General features: G+C 44.9%; 1 protein-coding gene across 3 annotated transcripts; it reads left to right on the top strand.

Annotated features, from left to right (window-relative positions):
• Positions 1–103: 103 nt before the first annotated feature.
• Positions 104–23,933, top strand: IKZF5 (IKAROS family zinc finger 5). Of its 3 annotated transcripts, none has more exons than XM_089668900.1 (4): positions 104–269; positions 15,584–15,750; positions 19,241–19,480; positions 22,225–23,933. In XM_089668900.1, exons 2-4 carry the CDS (start codon positions 15,618–15,620, stop codon positions 23,166–23,168), a joined length of 1,317 nt encoding a protein of 438 aa, XP_089525026.1. In that variant the 5' UTR covers positions 104–269; positions 15,584–15,617; the 3' UTR covers positions 23,169–23,933. The 3 variants fall into 3 exon arrangements, with proteins under 3 accessions (XP_089525026.1, XP_089525034.1, XP_089525041.1); XM_089668908.1 differs by having other exon boundaries at positions 106–269; positions 19,298–19,480; XM_089668915.1 differs by lacking the exons at positions 104–269; positions 15,584–15,750 and adding an exon at positions 21,655–21,899 and having other exon boundaries at positions 19,350–19,480.
• The last annotated feature ends 12 nt before the right edge of the window (positions 23,934–23,945 follow it).

Here is a 23,945-nt window from a genome sequence, read left to right as displayed (position 1 = left end):
TTATTGGCCGGGGATAGCTCATCCCTGAGATTTTTGGAATTCACGCGTTATTCTATATTTCCCAGCAGGCCGCGCGCCCTAGGGTCACGGAGACGCACTCGTGCCGTCACGGGGGCGGGGCCCGCTCTGCGCCTGCGTGCCAAAGGACTTCTTCGGGGCCCCGTGAACAGCGGAGATCTGCGGGGACGGGGCGGAGAGACCCGTGGCTGCTTCCCTCGGCGGGCTGGAGGCGGAATGGTGAGCCGGCCTGGAAGAAGCTCCCGCTGACGGTAAGGCGCGGAAACGGCGGGGGGCGGGGCCTGAGGGGGCGTGACGTCATTCCAGGCTTCACAACAATGATCCTCTGTGTATGATGGAAGAGCAGGGGGTCCTTCCTGGAATAGCTCTGGGGGTCCTTCCAGGGATAGTTCTAGGGTTCCTTATGGGGCTCCTTCCAAAAATAGTTCTGGGGATACTCTGGGGTTCCTACCAGGGACAGTTCTGGGGTCACTTGGAGGTTCCTTCCAAAGACTGTTCTGGAGTTCTTTCTGGGGTTATTGTGGGGATCCTACCAGGGACAATTCCTTCTGGTGTCACTCTGGGGGTTCCTTCCAAAAACAGTTCTGGGGTTACTCTGAGGTTCCTTCCAGGGACAGTTGGGTGCCTTCCAGGGACAGTTGTTGGGTGCCTTCCAGGGACAGTTGTGGGGTTCCTTCTGGTGTCACTCTGGGGTTCCTTCCAAAGACAGTTCTGGGGTGCCTCTGTGGTTCCTTCCAAAAACAGTTCTGGAGTTACTCTGAGGTTCCTTCCAGGGACAGTTGTTGGGTTCCTTCCAGGGACAGTTGTTGGGTGCCTTCCATGGAAAGTTGTTGGGTTCCTTCCAGGGACAGTTGTGGAGTTCCTTCTGGTGTCACTCTCGGGTTCCTTTCAAAGACAGTTCTGGGGTCACTCTGAGGTTCCTTCCAGGGACAGTTGTTGGGTGCCTTCCAGGGACAGTTGTTGGGTGCCTTCCAGGGACAGTTGTTGGGTGCCTTCCAAAGACTGTTCTGGGGCTCTTTCTGTGGTTACTCTGAAGTTTCTACCAGGGACAGGTGTGGGGTTCCAGTGACAATTTTGGGGTTCTTTCTGTGGTTACTCTGAGGTTCCTTCCAGCGACAGGTCTGGGGTTCCTTCCAAAGACAGTTCTGGGGTCACTCTGGGGTTCCTACCAGGGACAGTTGTGGGGTTCCTACCAGGGACAGTTGTGGGGCTCCTCTGAGGTTCCTTCCAGGGAAAGTTCTAGGGTTCCTTCCAAAGACAGTTCTGGGTTTACTCTGAGGTTCTCTCCAGGGACAGTTGTTGGGTTCCTCTGAGGTTCCTTCCAGGGACAGTTCTAGCATTCTTTACAAAGACAGTTCTGGGGTTACTCTGAGGTTCCATCCAGGGACAGTTCTGAGGTTCCATTCAGGGACAGTTCTGAGGTTCCATCTGGGGTTCTTCTGAGGTTCCTTCCAGGAACAGTTCTTGAGTTCCTTCCACAGATTTCCTAGGTTCCTTCCTAGGAAAGTTCTGGGGTTCCTTCTAAAGACAGTTCTGGGTTTACTCTGGGGTCCCTTCTATGCTGTCCTACAGCTCCTGAGTACCCATAACATCATCATCATCACCATACACAAAGTCCTGTTCTTGTTTACCTTCCTCCTGATTACAGGGTATTTCTGTGACCTTGTTCTGTACACTCTGGGAGTGGAATGTGTTAGAGGTGTGTAGGGAGGTAGAGCAGCATAACCCCAGACATGACAAGTTCTCCTGAGGATTAGACATTGAGTGTATGACCACCAGCCATAGAAATAACCGATTTCCTGGGACACCTAATTAGTAATGATCTGGCTTTATAAGACAATAACGAATGAGCTCTCATCCCCCCCCCCCCTTCTTCCTGGTCTTTTCTGTATACTGACCTTCCACACAGTCTGAACTGGACTGATAAACATGCTGGGAATCAGATCAGTGTCCTGTCCTAGGGATGGGGTTCTGTCCAGGATCAGGTCCTAGGACTCTGTCCAGGATTAAGTATAGTAGAAAATACTTGTTGTGATAAAGGTGGGGAGCAGTCGGTGCACTGGCTTGGGGTGTCCTCCTAGCATCCAAGCAAACATGTAAATGGAAGAAAGCTGTCGGCTCAATCTTCCGCAGTAAATACGTTTATTAATCCAGGTGTGGTACAAAAAGGTTCCCAGGGGTCCGTCGAGGGTTGGTTCCCAGGGGTCCGTCGAGGGTTGGTTCCCAGGGGTCCGTCGAGGGTTGGTTCCCAGGGATCTGTCCAGGGTACCTAGGGAAGTCTGTTATTTTCACGGTTAGTAGCCATGCACTCAGATAAGATTCACACAATTTCTAATTGAATTGAAAGCTGTGTGAATCTTGGTTGAAACCATTCATACATTGAGGCATGACAGATTTTCTTTATTGTCTTTTACCTGCAAAATAAGAGTGAGAATACTTTTCCTGCTGCCTTTCCCCCCAGCATCACTTCCCGGAGTGCCATCTCCTTGTCCTCCCCAGCTCTCACTAGTTCCTCCTCCACCTCTAGCCATTATTGGAGACACCACTGGGGTGTGGATATTTTTTAAAAAACTACTTGTCCGGGGACTAAATAAGGGTCCCAATCTACTTGTCCCTCATGACAATCTACTTGTCCTGATGATGAAAAAAATTTGTCAGGATGGAAAATATGAAGAGTTGATGTTTTTTATTAGGCAGAGATGCTTTTAGGAAAGTCTTAGGCTTTATGGTGACTTCAGCTGCTAGACAATGTCTTAGAACCCCCATACATTTCTTTGTAAAGCAGAGGCCCTAGAGAATAAATTGGTGGGTTTTGCAATTTTTTATGTAACACGGTATTTGCGCAGCAGTTTTTCAAACGCGATAGTTTTTTTTGGAAAAAAACACTTTTTATGAATTTTAATGCAAAAAACACAATACTAAACCCAATTTTTGGTAATCTATAAAAGGTGATGGTATGCTGAGTAAATAGATACAACACATGACACACTTTAAAATTGTGTATGCCCGTGCAGCGGCAACAAACAACCCAAATTGTACTATCCAAAAGCCACACTTTAAAAGCCTTTACAGGTTACCACCTTAGATTTCCAGACACGGTCTGGTGCTAGAATTGCTACCCATGATCTGACATTCTCAGTGATGTATCGTATGGGTGGGATGATTGCTTTTGCTTGTGTGCAGGACTGACACATGCGTTTGTGTGCATGGACGGGGATGCTTTTAAAAAAAAAAAATTATTTTAAAGTTGTTGCTTTAATTTTTTTTTTAATTTTTTGATCACTTTTATTGCATTCACAAGGAATGGAAACATCCCTTGTGACATCAATAGGCAGTGACAGGTGCTCTTTATCGAGAGATCTGGGGTCAATAAGACCCCAGATCCCTCCTCTGCCCTTTAAAAGCATTTGATCACAAGATCGGTGTGATCAAATGCTTTCCATTTTTAAAAATGGTGCCAGGAAAACTGGAAGTGATATATGCTCATTGCTTCCTGTTTCCTATATCATAGAGGCGGACAGAGTGGTTCCGGTCTTTGTCCGCCTCTATGATCAGCCAGTGGAAGTACCAGATGGTCGATTGGGTGTCCTGGTGCAACGGGACAGCCCGCAGAAGGAGGGATGTTACCTCCACCACTTGTAAAAGCAATCCAGTGGCTAGATTGCTGCTCAGATTCCTTTTACCAGAGAGCCAACTGTTGGCTCTAATTCCTGCTGCTTGCCCGCAGCAGGGCTAAATATAAAGAAAAGCCTCTTGCCCGGCTCCCGAAACTGCATGTCCCAGGCATTATGCTATAGGAATTGCACATCCCTGCCCCTGTAACACGGTGACTCTTCTTTTCAGGTGTATCCGGTTTAAAGTTTTGTCTAATATTGATGTGAACCCAGTCATTAAAATCTCATAGCAGCTTTAACTTGATCTTATTTTAAGTTGTGTTCATTGTTTTGTTTTTGTTTTTTTCAATCTTCAGCGTTCATTGAAATAATATCTGGTGATCCTGTTATAAAGGTCCAAAAATGACAAAAGCAAAAAAAGAGACAAAAACAAGTATTTTTGAAAAAATGTTGAAGCCCATCTCTGGGAAAATGTAAAATGATCCCATGCGGTAGGGCTGTGCCTGCACTGCATGGGTTCATAGCTCTAGGGAAGAGGCCCCCCCTTCCCCCGGCAAATGGTGCTCCCCCCATGCTGTAAGGGTGGACTGTCCCTCGGCATCATCATGTTCATTGCAGGTCTATGGACCCTGCATTGGTCTTCATGACATTAGGACCATATGCCGCTGAAGCAGGGGAAAGGAATAGGCTGCAGGGAATGGTCTGGTCATTGGGGGGAGCAGAGTAGATTTTTTTTTTTTTTTTTTGCTTTTTTGTTCTCCCTAACCAAAATGAGCAATTGAAGCATGCGGTGTAGTTGCAGCAAGGGATAATTTTTTTAGTTGCCTGGAGTTGGGTGTTGATGATACACAGTGCTTTAGCAAACTAGGTTTTCATTAGCTCACACAGCATATCACTGTACAGGCAAGCATTGGTTTCAGTAGGGAGCAGCTCACCGCGCTTTTCAGTGCAATGTACTGCTTACGTTTTACTTTATTTGAATTGTCACATAATGACCTTTTACTCATGTCGCTGCACTGCAGCATGGTGACATCCCGTGCCATCCAGTACGCAATGGAAAATGCTGCATTTTTCCGCACTGCACCGCACGTCACACCAGGGTTGTGGGGTGAATGGGGCACTTAGAAAACAATTGTTTTCTATGTGCCTAAGCCCTGGTTCACACCAGTGCCACTTGCTATATAACTTGAGAGTTCAAAGTTGCACGACAAGTCGCAACCCCATTAGCAGCAATGAAGCAAATCAAATCGGTGTGATTCGCAGCGACTTTGAAAGGTTTTTTGCACTATTTCTTGTGCAACTTCATTGCAACTTGCATTGACATCTGTTAAATGAAGTCGCACAGAGTGTCAGCAAGCCACCAGGAAGTCGCACTGAATAGTCGGCTTTGAAGTTGCGCTTGTGTGAACCGGGACTCAGTGGAGACCTGCCCTTATCCAGGGCAGAATTAGTGTGAATAAGCCACAAATGGCATTGTCTACTGTAGCCCCCCCCCCCCCCCCCCCCGAGATGTTCCTGGAGTTCAGCTTTAATACTACAATATAATCTGCTGTCAATCTGTAAGTCCCCTCCCTCCTTGCTGTGTCTGCATACTCTGGCATGTCGCAATCTCAGCAGAAGTGCAGATGTGGCCACTGCAGAAACATTGTGCATTTTTATATTAGAAGCAGCAGTCAGCAGTAGCAGAACTGTTGTCATGATGTCCCATGTGGGTTTGATTGGGGGGCATTTTTAGAGGGAAAAAAAAGTTTATTGGGGTCGTCATGACCTACAGGGCACGCCATTAACTGACTTGCTATGGCCTTGAAGTAATTGTAAAGTCTAGAATCTTTTTTTGTATTATAATAAACATGTTATTCTTGCCTGCTCTGTGTGATGTTTGTGCACAGAGCTACCCCGATCTTCCTTTTCTGGGCTCCCCCACTGGTGCTCCATGCTCATCCTCTTCTCTGTGTGCCCCCATGTGTGCTGTAAATTGTCTCCAGCATTGTTCTTGCTGGAGGCTGTCATTTTGTTGAAGTCCAGAGCCCCTGAACAGATATGAATCATGAAGCAGAACTAAACCCATCAATGTAACTGTTTCAAAAGACAGTTACATTCCTGGGATGCTGGGATTGCTATCTGTCACATGTGCTTGTGTCCTCAACCAAACTGTTGAATCATCAAATGGCTGTTGTCATAACTGATCACATGTGCAGCACCATGGGAGTTGCAGATCAAACAGAAGCAGATTCCTTGGCTGTAAAGGATAGGAGGGTTTAATTCTGCTTTAAGGCTGCCAGCAGGTCGGCCTCTACAGATTTGGCAGTGATAAAAATGCCTAAAAATTGGAGAACAACTGAGCATGTGCAAAACAGGGTGAGACCATGTAATAATGGCTTTTAAACCGTATAGAGTAGACACTTATTTTTAATGTTTTACATATATATACCTGCAAAAGGGGCCAGCCTGAGGTGATCTAGCAGGACTTAATGTTCCACTTAAAAACAAAAGTGTGTGTTATTTTCCTCTTACTTTGAGATGCCAAACCAAGTGGGTGTTATTCAAATAAAAATAGTATTATACCTACAAAGTTGTTTTTTTTTTTTTCCTATTTTCATGTACTGGGGAAACCTTCCCAAGCACATTACTAAGGTCATATATGTTATGTGTTTGCATCTTCACTGGTGCGAGCTCTAGAGGCAGCACAGTGGCTAAATGGTTAGCACTTCTGCCTGGCAGTACTAGGGTCATTGGTTCAAATCCCAACCACGGCATCACGTGCCTGAAGTTTGCATGTTTTCCCTGTGCCTGTGTGTTTCCTCCGGGTACTCCAGTTTCCTCCCACACTCCAAAGACATGCTGGTAGATTAATTGGATCCTGTCTAAATTGTCCCTAGTATGGATATGTATGAATGTGAGTTGGGTACCTTAGATTGTACGCCCCTTGAGGGTTAGGGACTGATGTGAAAGTACTATATATAATTGACGGCGCTATATAAGTACCTGTAATAAATAATGGATCCCTAAGCAGAGCTTCCCTGAACTTCCTGTTGGGGAGAGTATGCTCTGTCTAACAGATCACAAGGGTCAGCTGCTTTTCATCTATTGGCTTTGATGAGGGAGTAGGCAGGACCATGGGTGTGTGTTTCTGTAGCTGTTGGCCAGGAGCATGCACAGATGACTATATAGGACCCTGTAAGGAAAATGAGATGAAGAGAGCTCAGTCACATGACCTGTCAAAGGCACTGCTTATTATTCACAAACACTGTTTTTTGTTTTTGATTTAGAATACTTGTTTTCTTCCCATGTTGCAGCTCAGTGCTGTTGATCTCCTGCAGCCTTTTGCAGTGCTGTTGATCTCCTGCAGCCTTTTGCAGTGCTGTTGATCTCCTGCAGCCTTTTGCAGTGCTGTTGATCTCCTGCAGCTTTTTGCAGCCATATCATGTCTTCATTGTGTGCACCCAAGTTCTAACTGCATAGCCTTACTCAGAGTAGTTTTTTGTAATGATGACACAGTGACCCGTGCCTGTCTAATATAGATTGAAAGGCCACTTGTGGTCTCCATTGGAAGCCCATGTAACAGGGTGACAACACAGGAGTCCAGTTGGAAGTGTTGTCATCACATACCAGGAAATGACCGATCAGGATCACAAGTATTATATGAAAATTGTAGACTTAAAAAAGATTTGAAATTACATTAACATGTCAGTTTATTTTGTTTGTGTAAAAAAAAAAAAAATAGTTTGTAAAGTTTTTTTTTTTTTTTTTTTTTTTTTTATTTATAATTAAAGTGGATCTACACTGAATCTGAACACCATAAAACAAAAACGATTTAATTAATTTTTAGTATTCAAAGCCAGCTCTCCCATCCATCCACGTCTCCGTGCTTTATTTTGCTGAGAAATCACTTTGAAAAACACTCCCCAGCATTACTGGCTGTGGCCATCTTGATTAAGGGCAGATACATTATGCAGTATTTACTTCCTGGAATCCATCTGCCCTTAGCTCAGGCACACAGGCAGGAGGGTTATCTTAGTTAAGTAAACCCCTCCTGAAGACTCTTGACGTGTATGACATTATTTGCTTAGGCATGGAAACCAGGATGTAACTGAAGAAATGGATAAAAAAAGTTTAATACAAATAAATGCAATATACCTTCCTATCTGTTTACCAATGCAAGCAGCAGAAGGATTGAAAATAGTCAATGTTGATTGAGAGACTGAAGTTCTACTTTTAAAGTGTTACTAAACCCACAACAGTAAAATCAGTCTGTATATGCAGTAAAGCACGCTTGTTATACTCACTGTGGAAACTAAAGGGTTAATCCTCCACATGTAAAAAAAAGGCTGTTTGATCCTGTCTTTTCTGATCCTCCCTTTCTTCCACAGTCCCCGATCCATCTGCTGATATTACAGAGCCCTAGGAGACACTCTGCACGTTCTCAGTTTGGCGTGTATTGCTAGAGAGGGTTTTTTTGTTTTTTTTTGGAAGGGTGCATGTGATCAGCACAGGACCAGTCGGCACTGTCCAGAAAGAGGGTCAGGGGTTATGCAGCCTCATAGGATAATTAGAGGAGACAGTAAACTCCTACAGGATTAACCAGTGCTCAGCCAGACACTGCTAGAAGTCACAAGACTGCTATAAGAGGCTGATGAGAGAAATATTTAGCAGTTTATATTTACTAAGATAATTGCCCTTCCATGTTTGTGTACTGTGGGCGACCAGATATAGTGAATGCAGGGTCCGGGGTTTAGTAACACTTTAATTTCAGTATACAGTTTGTGTGTGTTATGACTGGATACAAGCTGCGTCTGCTGCCACTGGCCTTTAGGCCCCGTTCACACAGGCATATCTAAGTGTATACCCCTGAGAAGGGCGGTGTTTGCCCGCAGGGGATGTACAGGTGATTCATGCATCCACATGCAGGTAGACACATTCATGATTTTTGGGAGCAGCAGTTGCACAGACACAGCTGTTACTCCCAATTTGACATCTGTGTGTTTAAGTAAAAAACCTTCTGCCTTTAGAACCACTTTAAGTACTCCTGTGTAAATGAGGCTTTACTGTGCACTGACCTATGGGCAGGGTGGATAAAAATCAATGATTTTTTTTTAAAAATTAAAAAAATCGGATTTTTTTTATTTAAATCGGATTCATTTGATTTAAATCGGATTTTTTTGAGGAAAATATATTACCATCCAAAGGTCATTCCATCATGAAATAAAGATTAGTTTTTTAATTATGTAGAATAAGGCTGTATATGTTTAATTTTTTTGGTAAATAAATTCCATGAATCCATTCACAATGTCATGCTCTTCCAGAGGTTTTTGTAAGATTATTGGGCAGTTTCTCTGCCTACAAGATATCACAGATGATTGGTTTACTTTTTCAGTTCTCAAAACTGAATTGGACTCAGCGGAGATCACAGCCTCTTCTTCACAGCAAAAATGTTATAACATGAACAGAGTTAAGAAAAAGACCTTCATCCTAACTTCTACAAACCTATGAATACAGAATCAACCCCTTCAGTGCTAAGTTTCAAGAAGTTCAGTGAATAGAATAGAAACAATATTTTTCTGATTGTTTGGAGTGGAATAGATCTGCACAAGAAGAAAGTGAAACTAAGTGTGAGGAGGAAGGGGCTGACAGTCTAAGTTTCTTAAAATATATAGATTTTGTTTAGACAAATTAGTTAACAAACATGGATGTTTAAGCAAATAACATATGCTGGAATGTTATTGTTTCAGTTGAATAAATCTATTTAAATTGTTATTATTAAGGTAATGACTATTTTTCTCCTTCCTAAGTACAACAGAATGATTAACCTATTAAACTGGGGATAAAAAAACTAATATGAAAAGTTGTTATTCTAAAAATCGTCATCTACAGTACTTGCATATTAAAGTTATACCACCAAGAATTAGTCTATGTAGAAAACTATGATTTAAATCAAGCCTTACTGACTAGTGATTTAAATCGTGATTTAAATCAGTTTGATTTAAATCAAATCCACCCTGCCTATGGGTATAATTTTGGGGAACATGGATGCGATTCATGTTCTGAGACCGAGCTATTACACTGTGCCAAATCACTTTGTAGCCCAAAAGAAACCCCTGGTCAGAAAGGCGTTAAAAAGGCATATATTGTCATTTCTTTTTTTTTTTTAAACTCTGATGACAGGAAATTCCCCAGTTTTTAAAGGCCCATTCACACTGCACCGTTGAGAAAATGCGGTAAAAACTCATATATGTGCTGCACACCAACACACTGGCGTGAAAAGTTCCACAGGGTTTAAATGGATACATTTTTCTTCATCCTTTTCATCCCCAAAAATGGATCAGTGTGAGAAAGCTCTAAGAAATTTGGGACATCTACAGTGTTTGGGTTATTGGCCCTGATCACGAAGCGATGTTGCTCACAGCCTGGTTATCTGAGCTGTCAGTAAATGGCCGTCCTTCTATCAATGCCCCCTCTGTGAGCGGAGTGCTCAGCAATGCCTGGCAGTGCCCTGTAGGAGATTGGATGGAGGGCTGGAGGCTCTGTAAGGCCACCCAGCTCTGTACACACACAGGCCATTTGTGCAAACATGGAATAAGACAGGCACTGTGTCTGTGTCAGTAGGTGGGCTCCCGTCAGGAACGCTGAGAGGATACACACAGATCTTAGATGTAGTCAGAATCTCAGATGGATGACTTCTTACTGTGTCACCAAATTAGAAATGTTCCATAGTACTCCATATGTTGACACTGTACTTTTGTTGTGCAGATTACAAGTTACAATGATAAATTTGATGTGGATTAACATATTAATAAACAGAAGATGCTATACAATAAATCCTCAAAAAATTTTGTGCAGTCCAAACCCTATACGTCCAAAATTTAAATCAAGTTCTTCTCGTGTTCAAAAATCTTTCAAAAAATTCCTCCGATAATATACCTCAAAGAAAAGAAAATATTCACATAGTGCATTATCTTTTTTTAAAACTAAATAAATAATAGTGACTTCATTCAGGTGAATACCCAATCACATTAATAATCAGTGAAAAAGTGAACAAAGTGAAAAAAACTGTGAATCCAAAACAATAAAAAACCACTGTGAATGTGAATCACTCTTCAGTGCTCTATTCCAACCAGCACTGTGACACTTCTAAGTGCAGTAAGGAATGCATACCCTTACCAATATTCAGAAAAACAGACGCTTTTTTATATCTTTCCAAAAGATTGGTGGGAGACAGTCCTCCTATGGATCTTTACCCAGTTTAGTCTGCCTTCATAATAACATCAGGGTCCAAAAGCCTTGAGACTCCATATATCCCCATCAAGCATGTTTCATATAAATATGAATATATAAGGGACACAATAGTGTGACACTGCCAGAATCAATCTTAAAATCAACTTTTAATTAGGATGCTCACATTTTATCAGCTTATAAAACGCTTTAAATACTCAAAAGTAGTTTTACTGTCATCCAGGAAGTGTCCAGGGGAAATCAGATGGTCGTTTCCCTCATCCAAGATGGCCGCCGGTCAACTTCCGGTTCCTGTGCGCGTGTTGATGTCACTTCCCCTTGACGCGTTTCGTCATCGACTTAATCATGAGGTTAATCATGTGACTACTGTGACAGCCAATCACAGTGGTTACATGATTGGTGATCCTTCCCACCCAAGGGCCAGTTTACTGTCCTTCAAACTTTAGGGGGGCCAGACTGTGGTCAGTGGGAGTAGAAAATATCCTGACTTGGGAGTAAACCATGCCCCATGATCGGTATTAGTGGGAGTAATAGTGCCCCATCTTTGGTACTAATGGGAGGTATAGTGCACCATCATTGGTGTCAGTGGGAGGAATAGTGCCCTATTGTCGGTGTCAGTGGCAGGAACTATACCCCACGGTTGCTGACAGTGGGGGAAATAATGCCCCAAGGGCCAGATTAAAGCAAGCCAAGAGCCGTATCTGGCTCCTGGGCTGTAGTTTGGAGACCACTGCCATACACCATACATACACAAGAGAAGGCCACTTTACAGTTTACAGTTCTATGTCGAGTATTGTAACTCCTGACCACTGCGACAGGCAGCTGCAGCTGAATAAACACTGACTGGATTATTAACTCTGCAGTACTGTAGAAGAGTCCTCAGAGGTACCGACTGTTAAAGCGATATTAAACCCAAAATAGAAAATGTAATATATTGCAGCTTACCAATCATTAGATGTGGTGGCTGCATTTGTTTTCTTTTTCACGCTTCTTCCTTCTGTTTTCACTCGGTGATCTGGCCAGTAACACCCTGTATTAACCACTTGCCGTCCGGCTGCTGTATATAAAGGCAGGACGGTGGCAGTCCAGGGGCGGGTTGCTGTTCTTAAACGGCGCCCTGGCTGCAATATAATAAATGTTTGCTTATGGTACGGCTCGACAAATCCTAGGTCGCCATGGTGACTAGAAATTGCACCCTGGGCTTTTGTTAGCCATCCACTGTCAGGTACCGAGACGCCGCTTTACTGATCCAAGGATTTTAAATATCCACATCTTGATCTCCGTTCTGTATCTCTCAGCATGTACAGACAAGAGGCTTTCTAATTGGTCAGCACTGTCACATGGAAGGCGCTGACTAATCAGAATCCATCTAGCCCATCCTGTCAGTGCTGGTAGGAGAGGAGAGAAAGCTGCGTGGAATTCAAATCCCCAGACTGGTGAATTGGCACCCTGGTTTGGGATACTGGTACAGTGGGACTGAAAGTGATGGGGAGGGGGTCCAGTGTAAGGCCACCTTACGGATTTTCTGTTAAGGTGAACCTACACTTTCAGTGGGTCCTCCTGGCCTACCCACATAGCAAGCTAGCTGGTTGGACTGGGATTTGGGAGATTCCAGGTGAAGTCAAGAGGGAGGAACTTGAGAGTACTTCAGCTACCCATTGGCTGAGGAGGTAGCAGGAGATGGGCTGCACTACCTCTCAGCCAATGGGTACACAGAATACAGTGTCCATCACTTCAAACAAGTTATCCTGTGGGCCTCCTCTTTCTTTTCTTTGCTTTCTTTCTCAGCCCCTGCTTACCTAATTATATTCGTCCAGAAAACTGCCCAGAGCTAACCAGAATCTCTTGCTCCAATTCATGCCATACACGGTCTATAGCGCCTCGTACTTGTAGATTTCCTTCCGTTTCCTGTGAAGGGACATGGCGCCTCGTACTTGTAGATTTCCTTCCGTTTCCTGTGAAGGGACATGGCGCCTCGTACTTGTAGATTTCCTACCGTTTCCTGTGCAGGGACATGGCGCCTCGTACTTGTAGATTTCCTTCCGTTTCCTGTGAAGGGACATGGCGCCTCGTACTTGTAGATTTCCTACCATTTCCTGTGCAGGGACATGGCGCCTCGTACTTGTAGATTTCCTTCCGTTTCCTGTGAAGGGACATGGCGCCTCGTACTTGTAGATTTCCTTCCGTTTCCTGTGAAGGGACATGGCGCCTCGTACTTGTAGATTTCCTTCCGTTTCCTGTGAAGGGACATGGCGCCTCGTACTTGTAGATTTCCTTCCGTTTCCTGTGAAGGGACATGGCGCCTCGTACTTGTAGATTTCCTTCCGTTTCCTGTGAAGGGACATGGCTAATAGCACGCAAGCCTAACACTGTAGCAAACACCAGCCGTCCTAAGGATGCCACCACACATGCGCAGAAGACGCCAGTGGCTACAGCTTGTATGGCTTTAGGGCTCAGCCAATCACTGGCAAGGGGGTGGGCAACCAACCACATACATTCCGAGGGATGGATACAATGTGGATTGGCTTCACGGCTTACGTCCCCATGCTCTCGTTTGACATGCCGTCTAGGGTACGGGGGGGGCTCCAGGTCTGTTTCATGCCTCATTTTGGCGTGGGTTGGAAAAAGAGGCGGGAACAGCAACAGAGTCTGAGTTGCTCAGTCTAAAATGCCTGGGCCTGGGCAATTCCTATTGTCTGATGCCCCAGACATGCAGTTGCAGGTGTTGGGCAGCTGATTTAAACATCTGGCTCCTAACTTTTTTAGCTGGCTTCTAGATTCAAAGCAAATTTGTCAAGTCCTGGCTTATGGGTTTAATACCAATTTAATTACGTACCCTTGCCACGTCCTTCCCTGAAAGCAGAAATTCTGAAGTGCTTCCTTGTCTTGTGTCAAGCAATACGCCAGGATCACATGGAAGCCAGTCGCATGAGCCAAAGCCAAGACCTTTGGTAAAGAAAAGGGATCAGCCACTCTAAACTGTGATCCTTCTCTTTACAAGAGGCCACATGACCAGAGATCACATAACTAAATTTCTAGGTGTCAGGCATCTGTTTGTTTTTCCATATAATCCTTCAGTGTGTTTTCTGCACCAGAGATACCCCAGTCCTGCTTTTCAGTATGGACATCCGTTAGCTTCCAGGGCAGGTAGACAGGGCAGGACTTATGTGTTAGGTCCGTTTTAATATCATTCCCAAGTCACTGGGTTCTATTGATTGATATTTTGGCAGAAATATTGCTACTGCCCTCAGCAGTTAGTTAATAATCAATTTTTTTTGCTGAACTTAAAAATAAATGCTAAAATTGCTTTGAGAAAGATATTCTTCTTATTCCAGGCATGGATATTTTATACATGGTTACATTGGTCCAGCTTTATCCTGCTACTCCAGTGATCTAGATTTGCCTCCGGGTCCCACACAGATCAGCTGCCCTGCTGCTTTGTAAACATAGGAGGCTGGCTGCTCATCATGGGTGCCATTCATAGAATGCCTTGCATTAATTGATTGGACCAGGTGGAGAGTGTGATGTCACTGCCCCACCTGTCCACCTTATCCATACAGAGAACGCACTGATTTCTTTGAGGAAATTTAAAGCTTTTGTCTGAATGGTGCCTGTGTTGAGCTCCGACCTCCTGTGTTCAGAATGCAGCCGATCCGCATGAGACCCAGAAGCTAGTGGAGATCACTGGAGTAGAGGTGCCTATACAGTGATTTCTAGCTTGCAGAGGTATCCGCCAGGTATGGTATATACATAGTTACATTGGTACAAACTGCACCACTTTTAAAAATGTGCAAAATATCCATGCCTGGAATTCATTCATGGTTCTAAACCCATCCATATACCCAGTGAAGTGACTGGCCTCCACAGATGCACAGAGATGAAACAAATCCTCCTACATGGTACCTGTATGTCTATAGCCGTCTGTTCCCTACATCCATTCAAAGTGCAGAATTTACACAGGATCTCAGAGTTTAGTCTGTAACTCTGCTGGAGTTCTCTCCCCTGTCACCATTTTTCTCTTGGCTTCAGGAAACTTGTCAGCAGAGGAATGAGGCAGCAGACAGAAATGACACTTGGCACTCTGGATTGAGACAAGTACACACTATAGAGGGATATGCTTTGTTCATTGTTCATGTCTGAGGTTTAGAACCACTTTAATATAAAAGACTTAAAGCGGAGTTCCAGCTGAAAAAAAAAGTCAGCAGCTACAAAAACTGTAGCTGCTGACATTTAAAATACAGTCACTTACCTGTCCCTCTTTCCAGCGGTGTCCTCACCACAGCTGGTTTCACCGGCCGTCTTCTCTCCCTGGCGCCGGCATCGTCAGTGTGGGCACCTGATTGTGACAGCTTGCAGCTTCACAGCCGGGTGCCCACTGCGCATGCTCAAGCCCACCCCTTCTTAAAGGTACAGGAGTGCACTGGACACCCAGCATGTAGCACAATGGCAGCTAAGGTGTCCAATGCACCCCCTCGACCAGCAATTCAACAGTATAAAAACCGGTCACTGCATTTCTCTCATTTGTGAAGTAGCCTGAAATAATGCAATCAGATGTACACAATCATTTTTAATCCTACCCTGGACCTTTGCTATGAGCATTACAATTTTTATATCAGATATAAGGATGTTTAATGTTTGTTTACTTCTGATGTGACAATCACTGCTGATGATATATATACTGTTTTCCTGTATACATAAATTTTTTCCCATCTCCTGTCCAGGCAGGGGCTCTGCAGGGACACACAGGGTCTGAATATGGGTGAAAAAAAGCCAGAGGCGCTGGACTTTGTTAAAGATTTCCAGGAGTATCTCACACAGCAGACGCATCACGTCAACATGATATCAGGCTCTGTGAGTGGAGAGAAGGAGGCAGACAGCCTGCAAGGAGGTATGTGGCACATTATCATTGACATACTCATCCTGTACACTGATTCATAGAGTGGAATGAAAACATGACCAGGGCATGTAGATGGGTCACAGAGTGCCAACTGCAGGAGCTAGTAATGGCCATGGATTAGAATTTAATGAGGCCACGAGGGGAAAGGTGACCAAAACAAGTCTCTCTCTTCCTCTGTGTGTGTCTCTCTCCTTTTTCCTCTCTCTCTCTCTCTCTCTTCCTCTGCCTCTCTCTTCCTCTGCCTCTCTCTCTCTCCCCACCCCTCTCTCTCACTCGCTCTCTCTCTATCTCTCCCCCCCCCACCCCCCCTCTCTTCCTCTCTCGTCCTCTCTCTCTCTCGTTCTCTCACCCCCCCCCTCTCTCTCGTTCCCCTCTCTCTCTCTCTCGTTCCCCTCTCTCTCTCTCTCGTTCCCCTCTCTCTCTCTCTCGTTCCCCTCTCTCTCTCTCTCGTTCCCCTCTCTCTCTCTCTCGTTCCCCTCTCTCTCTCTCTCGTTCCCCTCTCTCTCTCGTTCCCCCCTCTCTCTCTCTCTCTCTCTCGTTCCCCTCTCTCTCTCGTTCCCCTCTCTCTCTCGTTCCCCTCTCTCTCTCGTTCCCCTCTCTCTCTCGTTCCCCTCTCTCTCCCGTTCCCCCCTCTCTCTCTCCCGTTCCCCCCTCTCTCTCTGTCTCGTTCCCCCCTCTCTCTCTCTCTCTCGTTCCCCTCTCTCTCTCTCTCGTTCCCCTCTCTCTCTCTCTCGTTCCCCTCTCTCTCCCGTTCCCCCCTCTCTCTCTCCCGTTCCCCCCTCTCTCTCTCCCGTTCCCCTCTCTCTCTCTGTCTCGTTCCCCTCTCTCTCTCTCTCGTTCCCCTCTCTCTCTCTCTCTCGTTCCCCTCTCTCTCTCTCTCGTTCCCCTCTCTCTCTCTCTCGTTCCCCCCTCTCTCTCGTTCCCCTCTCTCTCTCTCGTTCCCCTCTCTCTCGTTCCTCTCTCTCTCTCTCGTTCCCCTCTCTCTCGTTCCCCTCTCTCTCTCTCTCGTTCCCCTCTCTCTCTCTCTCGTTCCCCTCTCTCTCTCTCTCGTTCCCCTCTCTCTCTCTCTCGTTCCCCTCTCTCTCGTTCCCCTCTCTCTCTCTCTCGTTCCCCCCTCTCTCTCTCTCGTTCCCCCCTCTCTCTCTCTCGTTCCCCTCTCTCTCTCTCTCGTTCCCCTCTCTCTCTCTCTCGTTCCCCTCTCTCTCTCTCGTTCCCCTCTCTCTCTGTCTCTCGCTCTCTCTTCCTCTGTCGCTCGCTCGCTCTCTCTCTTCCTCTGTCGCTCGCTCGCTCTCTCTCTTCCTCTGTCGCTCGCTCTCTCTCTCTTCCTCTGTCGCTCGCTCGCTCTCTCTCTTCCTCTGTCGCTCGCTCGCTCTCTCTCTTCCTCTGTCGCTCTCTCTCTCTCTTCCTCTGTCGCTCGCTCTTGCTCTGTCTCTCTCTTTTTCTCCCTTCTTCCCCTCTCTCTCTTCTCCCCCCCCCTCTCTTCTTTCTCTCTTCTCCCCCGACCCAAGTTACTTACCTCTGCTCCTTGCTGTGTCGCAGCCATGGACCAAGAGTGGAGCAGTAGTGACATCATCCCCTCCATCATCTGACCGTGTTCGGTCTTCGCTATTATCTTAACTATCTAAGCTGCTAGACTGGGACATCATCATCATAGTGGGAGCAAGGTCACACACTCCTCCATATGTTCAAGTGCTGGGAGGTGATGCCAGCTACACAGAGCAAGCATCTTCAAGGCAACACGGGACACTTTGCCTACTTTGGCCAAGGTCAGTGTCCTAAAATCCATTGATATTTATGGGGTCAGAGGAGAATCGACAATGGCAGCCCACTTTTTCTCTGACAGGCTTACTTCAAGTCTGGGAAGGTTAGGGGCACTTAAGTAACCTGTATTATTTGCACTTGTTTTTAACATGTAAAGCCAGATAGTAGTTAATAACTTATAGGGAAACAAAAAAAATGTTTTAATGTAGTTGGTTTTTATCATGGAGTTGCATACCTATAATCCGTTGTTTAGTAATATTTTGACACATTCACACCTCTGTTTTCTGTACACAAGCATCCAATGGATTTAAATGAATGTCCTTCATTCCATTATTCCACACTGGCCCCTTCATTCTCATAAAATGTTTCCCAAATGATATGTGTGCTGGTGTCAAGGTTGCCAGGTTTGGTTGGTTTGCATTGAAATTATTACTAATTCCTATTGTGAGAGAAATACATCAGCTTCTTCCTTAAATGCCTATTGCCTGTGTCAGTCACTGGACTGTAAAGCTGAACTCCAGGAAGTCAGTCTTTTTGTAAAATGTACAGAAATAATATGAGTTAAAGTGGTTGTAAAGTCTGAAGGTTTTTTTTTACCTTTTATGCATTCTATGCATGAAAGTAAAAAAACTTTCTGTGTGCAGCAGCTCCCCCAGCCCCCTCATAACCCCTGTAAGATTTTTTTTTTTTTTTTTTCATTCTTCCCATCTTTATCTTATTGGGAAGATTTCCCTTCACTTTCTGTTCCTTAGCCAAACAGGAAGTGAAAGGAAATCCCTGCAAAGTCCCATTTGAAAGATTTCCCCTCTTACTTTTCTAGGGTCAACCCAAAATTTTGGATTTTCTTTTCCTTTCAGTGATAATGGTAAACAGTAAAAAAAAAAAAAGAATCTTTAGCGATGCAACGAGGTGCATGCCACCCCTTTGAGGCTTCTGTTTAATTTTCATCTGAGAGTTTTATGGAGCTCCAAGAGGATAGCTATCCCTACACTCTTGGGGCAAGACGCTGGGGGAGACGCTGCTTTCTTACACACAACATCTCTGCCCCTCCCCTCTGTCAGTTCATAGAAGCCTTTGGATTTTGTGAATGAGTTCATAAAATACAAAGTGCTCTGTGATTGGGCAGGAGGAGCAGAGGGGCGAGTACAGCAGCTGCATGTGACTCTGCAGCTGAAGGAGCTGAGCTTAGAAATTCAAGTGTCAGAAAGGCGGAAGGATAGCAATAGCTATCCTCCTGGAGCTCCATAAAACTGTCAGGTAAATTAAAGAGACATGCATTTCATTGGACCTCACTCATAGTATTCCTGCACATTTTACTATGGCTGAATTCCTGGAGTTAAGCTTTAATGCTTAGAATCACTGACCAGGAGCAATTATACAGACAAGGAGTTCTAGCTTCACTCATTTCACTGGGTGCATGCTTGCTTTGGGTCGATGACTCTGAAATGATGGAAAACTAAGGATCAGCATGACAGCCAGGCAAGTAGAACCTCAAAACAAGATTAGCAATGGCAGACTATGTATTTCACTCACACATTTTCACTTTAGATGTAAAATTTATGTTTTTTTTTTTTTTGTTATGTAGTTTTGCTCCAATCTTTGGCAAGGTGTTTTTTTTGTTTTGTTTTTTTTTTTTTTAACACCTGGCAACCCTGGCTCAAGCTTTCCCTTGGCGGTTGGCAGAGGGGTTCTGTTCATTGACTGACTTTCTGTGAATTAGGGCCACAAAACCTCGATGTGCTCACCGCTAACTCTCCGTGCCTTGCTCTACCGGCAGCTGGGACAGACAGTGATCAGAACGGCCTGGACCACCCGTCAGTGGAGGTGTCGCTAGATGAGAGCGCGGGGATGCTGGTTGATGGCTTTGAACGGACATATGATGGGAAACTAAAATGCCGTTACTGTAACTATGCCAGCAAAGGCACAGCTCGTCTTATAGAACATATTCGCATACACACAGGTAGGACCCTGGCTGTGTATGCATGGGGCAGCATGTGGTGTGTTGCTGGAGGGTACGGTGCAGTGTGTGTATGCTTGTAAAATGACCATTATTGGACAACCTGTGACTCTAAACTTTTTATGATAGCTGTTTTAGTATGCTGGGAGTTATGCTTCCTTAGTAGTGAGGAGGTAACCAGCTGTACAGTTATAATTTATAAAAGAAGCCATTCATTTATAAAAATGGAAGGGTGACCCCTTCTGCACATTGCCGTAATTCCAGCTGTCACGTGTAGCAGAGCCTACATTTGAAAGATCCTGCAATCACACCTTAATCCTCTGTATAGTGTAAGGCCGGCTTCACACTGTCCCATTGCAGCCCTGCTGTGCTTTTGGTAAAGCACTGCTAACCCGTTTTCGTGCTGGTTAACTGGACTTTCCCATTGACTTCTATGCGGTCCTGCGGTTTCATAAAGTGCACCAAAGATGCAGCATTAAGGAGTTCTGATGCGCTTTCTGAAACCACACCAAAACCGCAGGACCTCATAGAAGTCTGTGGGAAAGCACAGCTAATCTGTGGGTTAGCTGTGCTTTCCCACAGACTTCTATGAGATCCTAGTAAAAGCACCGCAGGGCAGTGTGCAGCCGCTCTAAAGTACAGCATTACTCAGGCTGTGTGGGACCCCTTGGTGTTACCGCTAAGGGGGAGATTTACTAATACTTGAGCGTGCAAAATCTGGTGCAGCTCTGCATAGAAACCAATCAGCCTCCAGGTTTTATTGCAAAAGCTTAATTGAACAAGCTGGTGATTGGCTATAATGCGCAGCTGCTGCAAATTCTGAGTGCACCATTTTTAGTAAATCTCCCCCTAAGAGTTTGAAGATAATGTGCAATTTTGACTTAGAAGTCATTAGTCTTTGAAATTGCTTAGCTACATAAATGTGATTGTAAGCCCCCTGAAAAAAAAAATGGTTTTTCGGTATGGTGGGAAAATATACTCACTTCCTTCCCCCTTTCGGAAAGTAGTACTCAGCCACTTATTTACAGCTGGTCCAGTCTTCGCAAGTTCTCCTTACTGTCTATGCAGCTAATTGATCTTATTGTGATAAGCAAGGGTGCTGTCTGTACTGTTTTGATATACAAATAACCACTAGAACAGGGGTGCTCAACCTTTTGAAAAGTGAGGGCCACTTAAGTGATTTGGTAACCCGTTGTGGGCCACAATGAAATGGTTCAGAATTTCGAGTTTATTTTGAATAACATAATAAACATATTTCCTCCTGCAGCCACTAAATACCAGCAAGAGGGAGAGGAGGAGAAGCCAGCTTTCAGTGGTTGCAGGAGGAAATATGCCAGCACTCATGTCCAAGTGTAAAACAGAATGTGACAGGGAGGCTGCACGGGCCATCATTGCAACCCCTGAGACTACACTAGTGGTTTGGGGGGGGGGGGGGGGTTAAAAACATCTGAACTATGAGCTTTTACCACCTTCAAACCCAAATGTAAATGAGCCCCTACTGTCCTGAGCCCCCTATAAGGCTGCTTTCACACTGATCCGTGGGTGCAGAGCGATGCACCTGCAGCTTTCCTGAGGGTCGCTGTGTTTGCCATGGATATCTATTATAGCTGGCAGCTTTGGTGCACTTTCTGAAAGTGCACCAAATCCGCAGGATATAATCGAAATCTAAGTGCCAGTTCACATATATGCAGATTAGATGCGGGTTGAACCGGATCCAGTCCACATGATGTGAAAAAACATTGCTTCCTATGGTGCCTGTTCACATGTCTGGTGCACTGGCTGTGGGGTTTCAGTGTGGATTGAAAAAGAGTCCTGTACAATTTCTGAGCAGTGCGGTCCAGTTCAGGTGCAGATTACAGGCTATTGAACCATCTTTAAACCGCACATGTGTGAACAGGTAAAATCTTTACCTGAACCTGTTGTAAACCTGACCTGACCAACTACTGTGTCAAATAACTGTGAAATCTGAACTTCAAGCCGCACCACATGGGTGTGAATCCCCTCTAAGGCTCGGTGTAGCTACCCCACAAGAAAGCTGCAGGAGCACTGCTCTGCACCCATGGATCAGTGTGGAAGCAGCTTAATAGTTGTTAACCCTTTTATAGGTGCTAATATTCCCATTGCAAAAGCGCAGTGTATGTGTTGTGTAAAACACATATCTTCTTTTCCTCTTTCAGCTTCTGCTGGTATCGATCTCCAGGCTAGTAGGAAGGTTCCAGGTGAAGTGCACTTGGTATCACTCCGCCTGTGACAGGAGTTGGCGCTACAGAGGCGGCATTGGTTTATGCGGCTCCTGCTCCACATGTGGCCAACTGCTTCCTCCGCTGCATTCTGATGTTCTGCGATGGTGGTTCGGCAAGCCAAGATCAACGTGTTGCTGACCCCAGGTTGAGCACTCCTGCACTAGAAAAAGAATCCACAGGTCTCAATATAAAACTGAATCATGATAACCCGGCACAGCTAGAATGTTATTTCTTAATGTGACTTTCACATTATTTACATTTTAGAAAATAGCCCTGCACTGTCCAAAACGAAATGTTTTGGAAGGCGTTCTGCTTGAACACACCATTTTGCCTGTTTAGCCTTTAGTTTTGTGTTGTGCTCAGCTAGGATATATACTGTATATACGTTTTTTTTAAAGCCTTGTTGCTGCTGGAACGTAACTGGTAAATTGTGTCATGCATTATCCATGTTATATATAATTACAATACCCAATAACTATTCCATTCTGCCTCATCTATTTACAGGCGAAAAGCCACATCGCTGTCATCTGTGTCCCTTCGCATCTGCCTATGAGCGCCACTTAGAGGCTCACATGCGCTCTCATACCGGAGAAAAACCTTACAAGTGCGAGTTATGTTCTTTCCGCTGCAGTGACCGTAGCAACCTTTCCCATCACCGGCGCCGCAAGCACAAGATGCTCCCGATTAAAGGCACGCGTCCATCTCTTGGAAACAAGAAAATGTGGGGGGTCCTTCAAAAGAAGGTCAGCAGCCTGGGGTACAGTCGCAGAATGCTAATCAACCTGAGTCCACCATCCATGGTGGTGCACAAGCCTGACTATTTGAGTGACTTCTCTCATGAGATCCCCAGCATTCAGAGTGAAGCCTATGAGACTCTGGCCAAGACTTCTCATACGGGAGGACTGTCTAGGGACCCACAGGAACTCATGGTGGACAATCCTTTAAATCAGCTGTCCACATTGGCTGGACAGCTTTCCAGCTTACCGCCAGACACTCAGAACCCCGCCTCTCCCGATCCAGGTCCTTGCCCAGATGAGAAACCCTTTATGATCCAACAGCCTCCAGCACCAGCCTGCGCTTCTGCAGTATCAACCAGTGTTCCTCAGAGCTCCTCCCCAGCCAGCCCTGAAGTCCGTGCCACCCACAATCACAGGAACTGTAGTCCCATGGCCGGGCCAAGTAGCGAACGTAGTGGGCGAACCAGCACTCCCAGCATCAGCAACAGTCAGCCTAGTACACCTGCCCCTGCTCTCCCGGTTCAGGACCCTCAACTTCTTCATCACTGCCAGCACTGTGACATGTACTTTGCAGACAATATACTGTACACAATCCACATGGGTTGCCACGGTTTTGAAAATCCTTTCCAATGCAACATATGTGGCTGCAAATGCAAAAACAAGTATGACTTTGCTTGCCACTTTGCTCGAGGCCAGCACAGCCAAAACTGACTCCTAGTGGCCTTTTTTATCCCCAGATTATTCTTCTAATCTTCTCCTCGGGGGACGGTCTGTTTCTACAGTGCCTGTTATGTGAGGAAAATACAATTAGGATGTAAATATATGTGTGTGTGTGTGTTTTGTCTTTTGTGATGACATGCTTTGACTTCTGTCTGGAAGGCCAAGATTCTAACATCACAGTATTGGGAGGAACCAGGATAAAATGGTTCAAAAGGTGCAAATGAAGAATGCTATAAGCAGAAAGCACCTCTAAAATTGACTTTTACCTAGGATGGGCATGGTATTTGTGCACTGGATGAAACACCTAATGTTTAGATGCCATCCAGTTGTCTGTTGTCCCAAGCCACTTGTCGTAGAGAGCATCAGGAGGAAAAAAAGTTAATCATTTTAATTGTGTACATCATTGTATTCTATGGAGGAATATTGATCGTTATTGCTGGAAGTGTTCATGAATGTTGTATAACGGAGCACCATGCTCTTGTTTTAATGGTTTGTCATAGGGATAATACATATTATTTAATAGCGGTATCTTCCCCTTTGGATGCAATGGGGCTTGAAGGAAATAATGTACGTTTTAATTATGGTAAATTTCAACTTAAAGTGTTTTTTTTTATTTTTTTTTTTTTCTTGTTAATTTATCCTCACAAGTTGCTAAGTATGTTTGTATAAGTATATTCACAGTGTGTTATGTGTTTTTCCAAAGACTGAAACTTCTCCGTAAACCATCCCGTTTAATAAATGTATTGTCCACCATCAGCATGTAGTCTG

Source organism: Staurois parvus, unplaced genomic scaffold (assembly GCF_062004578.1).
Source record: "Staurois parvus isolate SC_StPar_1 unplaced genomic scaffold, SC_StPar_1.0 ptg000009l, whole genome shotgun sequence".
Taxonomy (NCBI): Eukaryota; Metazoa; Chordata; class Amphibia; order Anura; family Ranidae; genus Staurois; species Staurois parvus.
Note: the sequence above shows the minus strand (reverse complement) of the source record. Positions and strands in the feature narration are given on the sequence as shown.

Coding starts and splice junctions, on each gene's coding strand:
- IKZF5 (XM_089668900.1), top strand. CDS start 15,618: ATGGGTGAAAAAAAGCCAGAGGCGCTGGACTTTGTTAAAGATTTCCAG. Junction 15,751..19,240: donor GGCAGACAGCCTGCAAGGAG/GTATGTGGCACA, acceptor TCTGTGAATTAG/GGCCACAAAACCTCGATGTG. Junction 19,481..22,224: donor ACATATTCGCATACACACAG/GTAGGACCCTGG, acceptor ATCTATTTACAG/GCGAAAAGCCACATCGCTGT.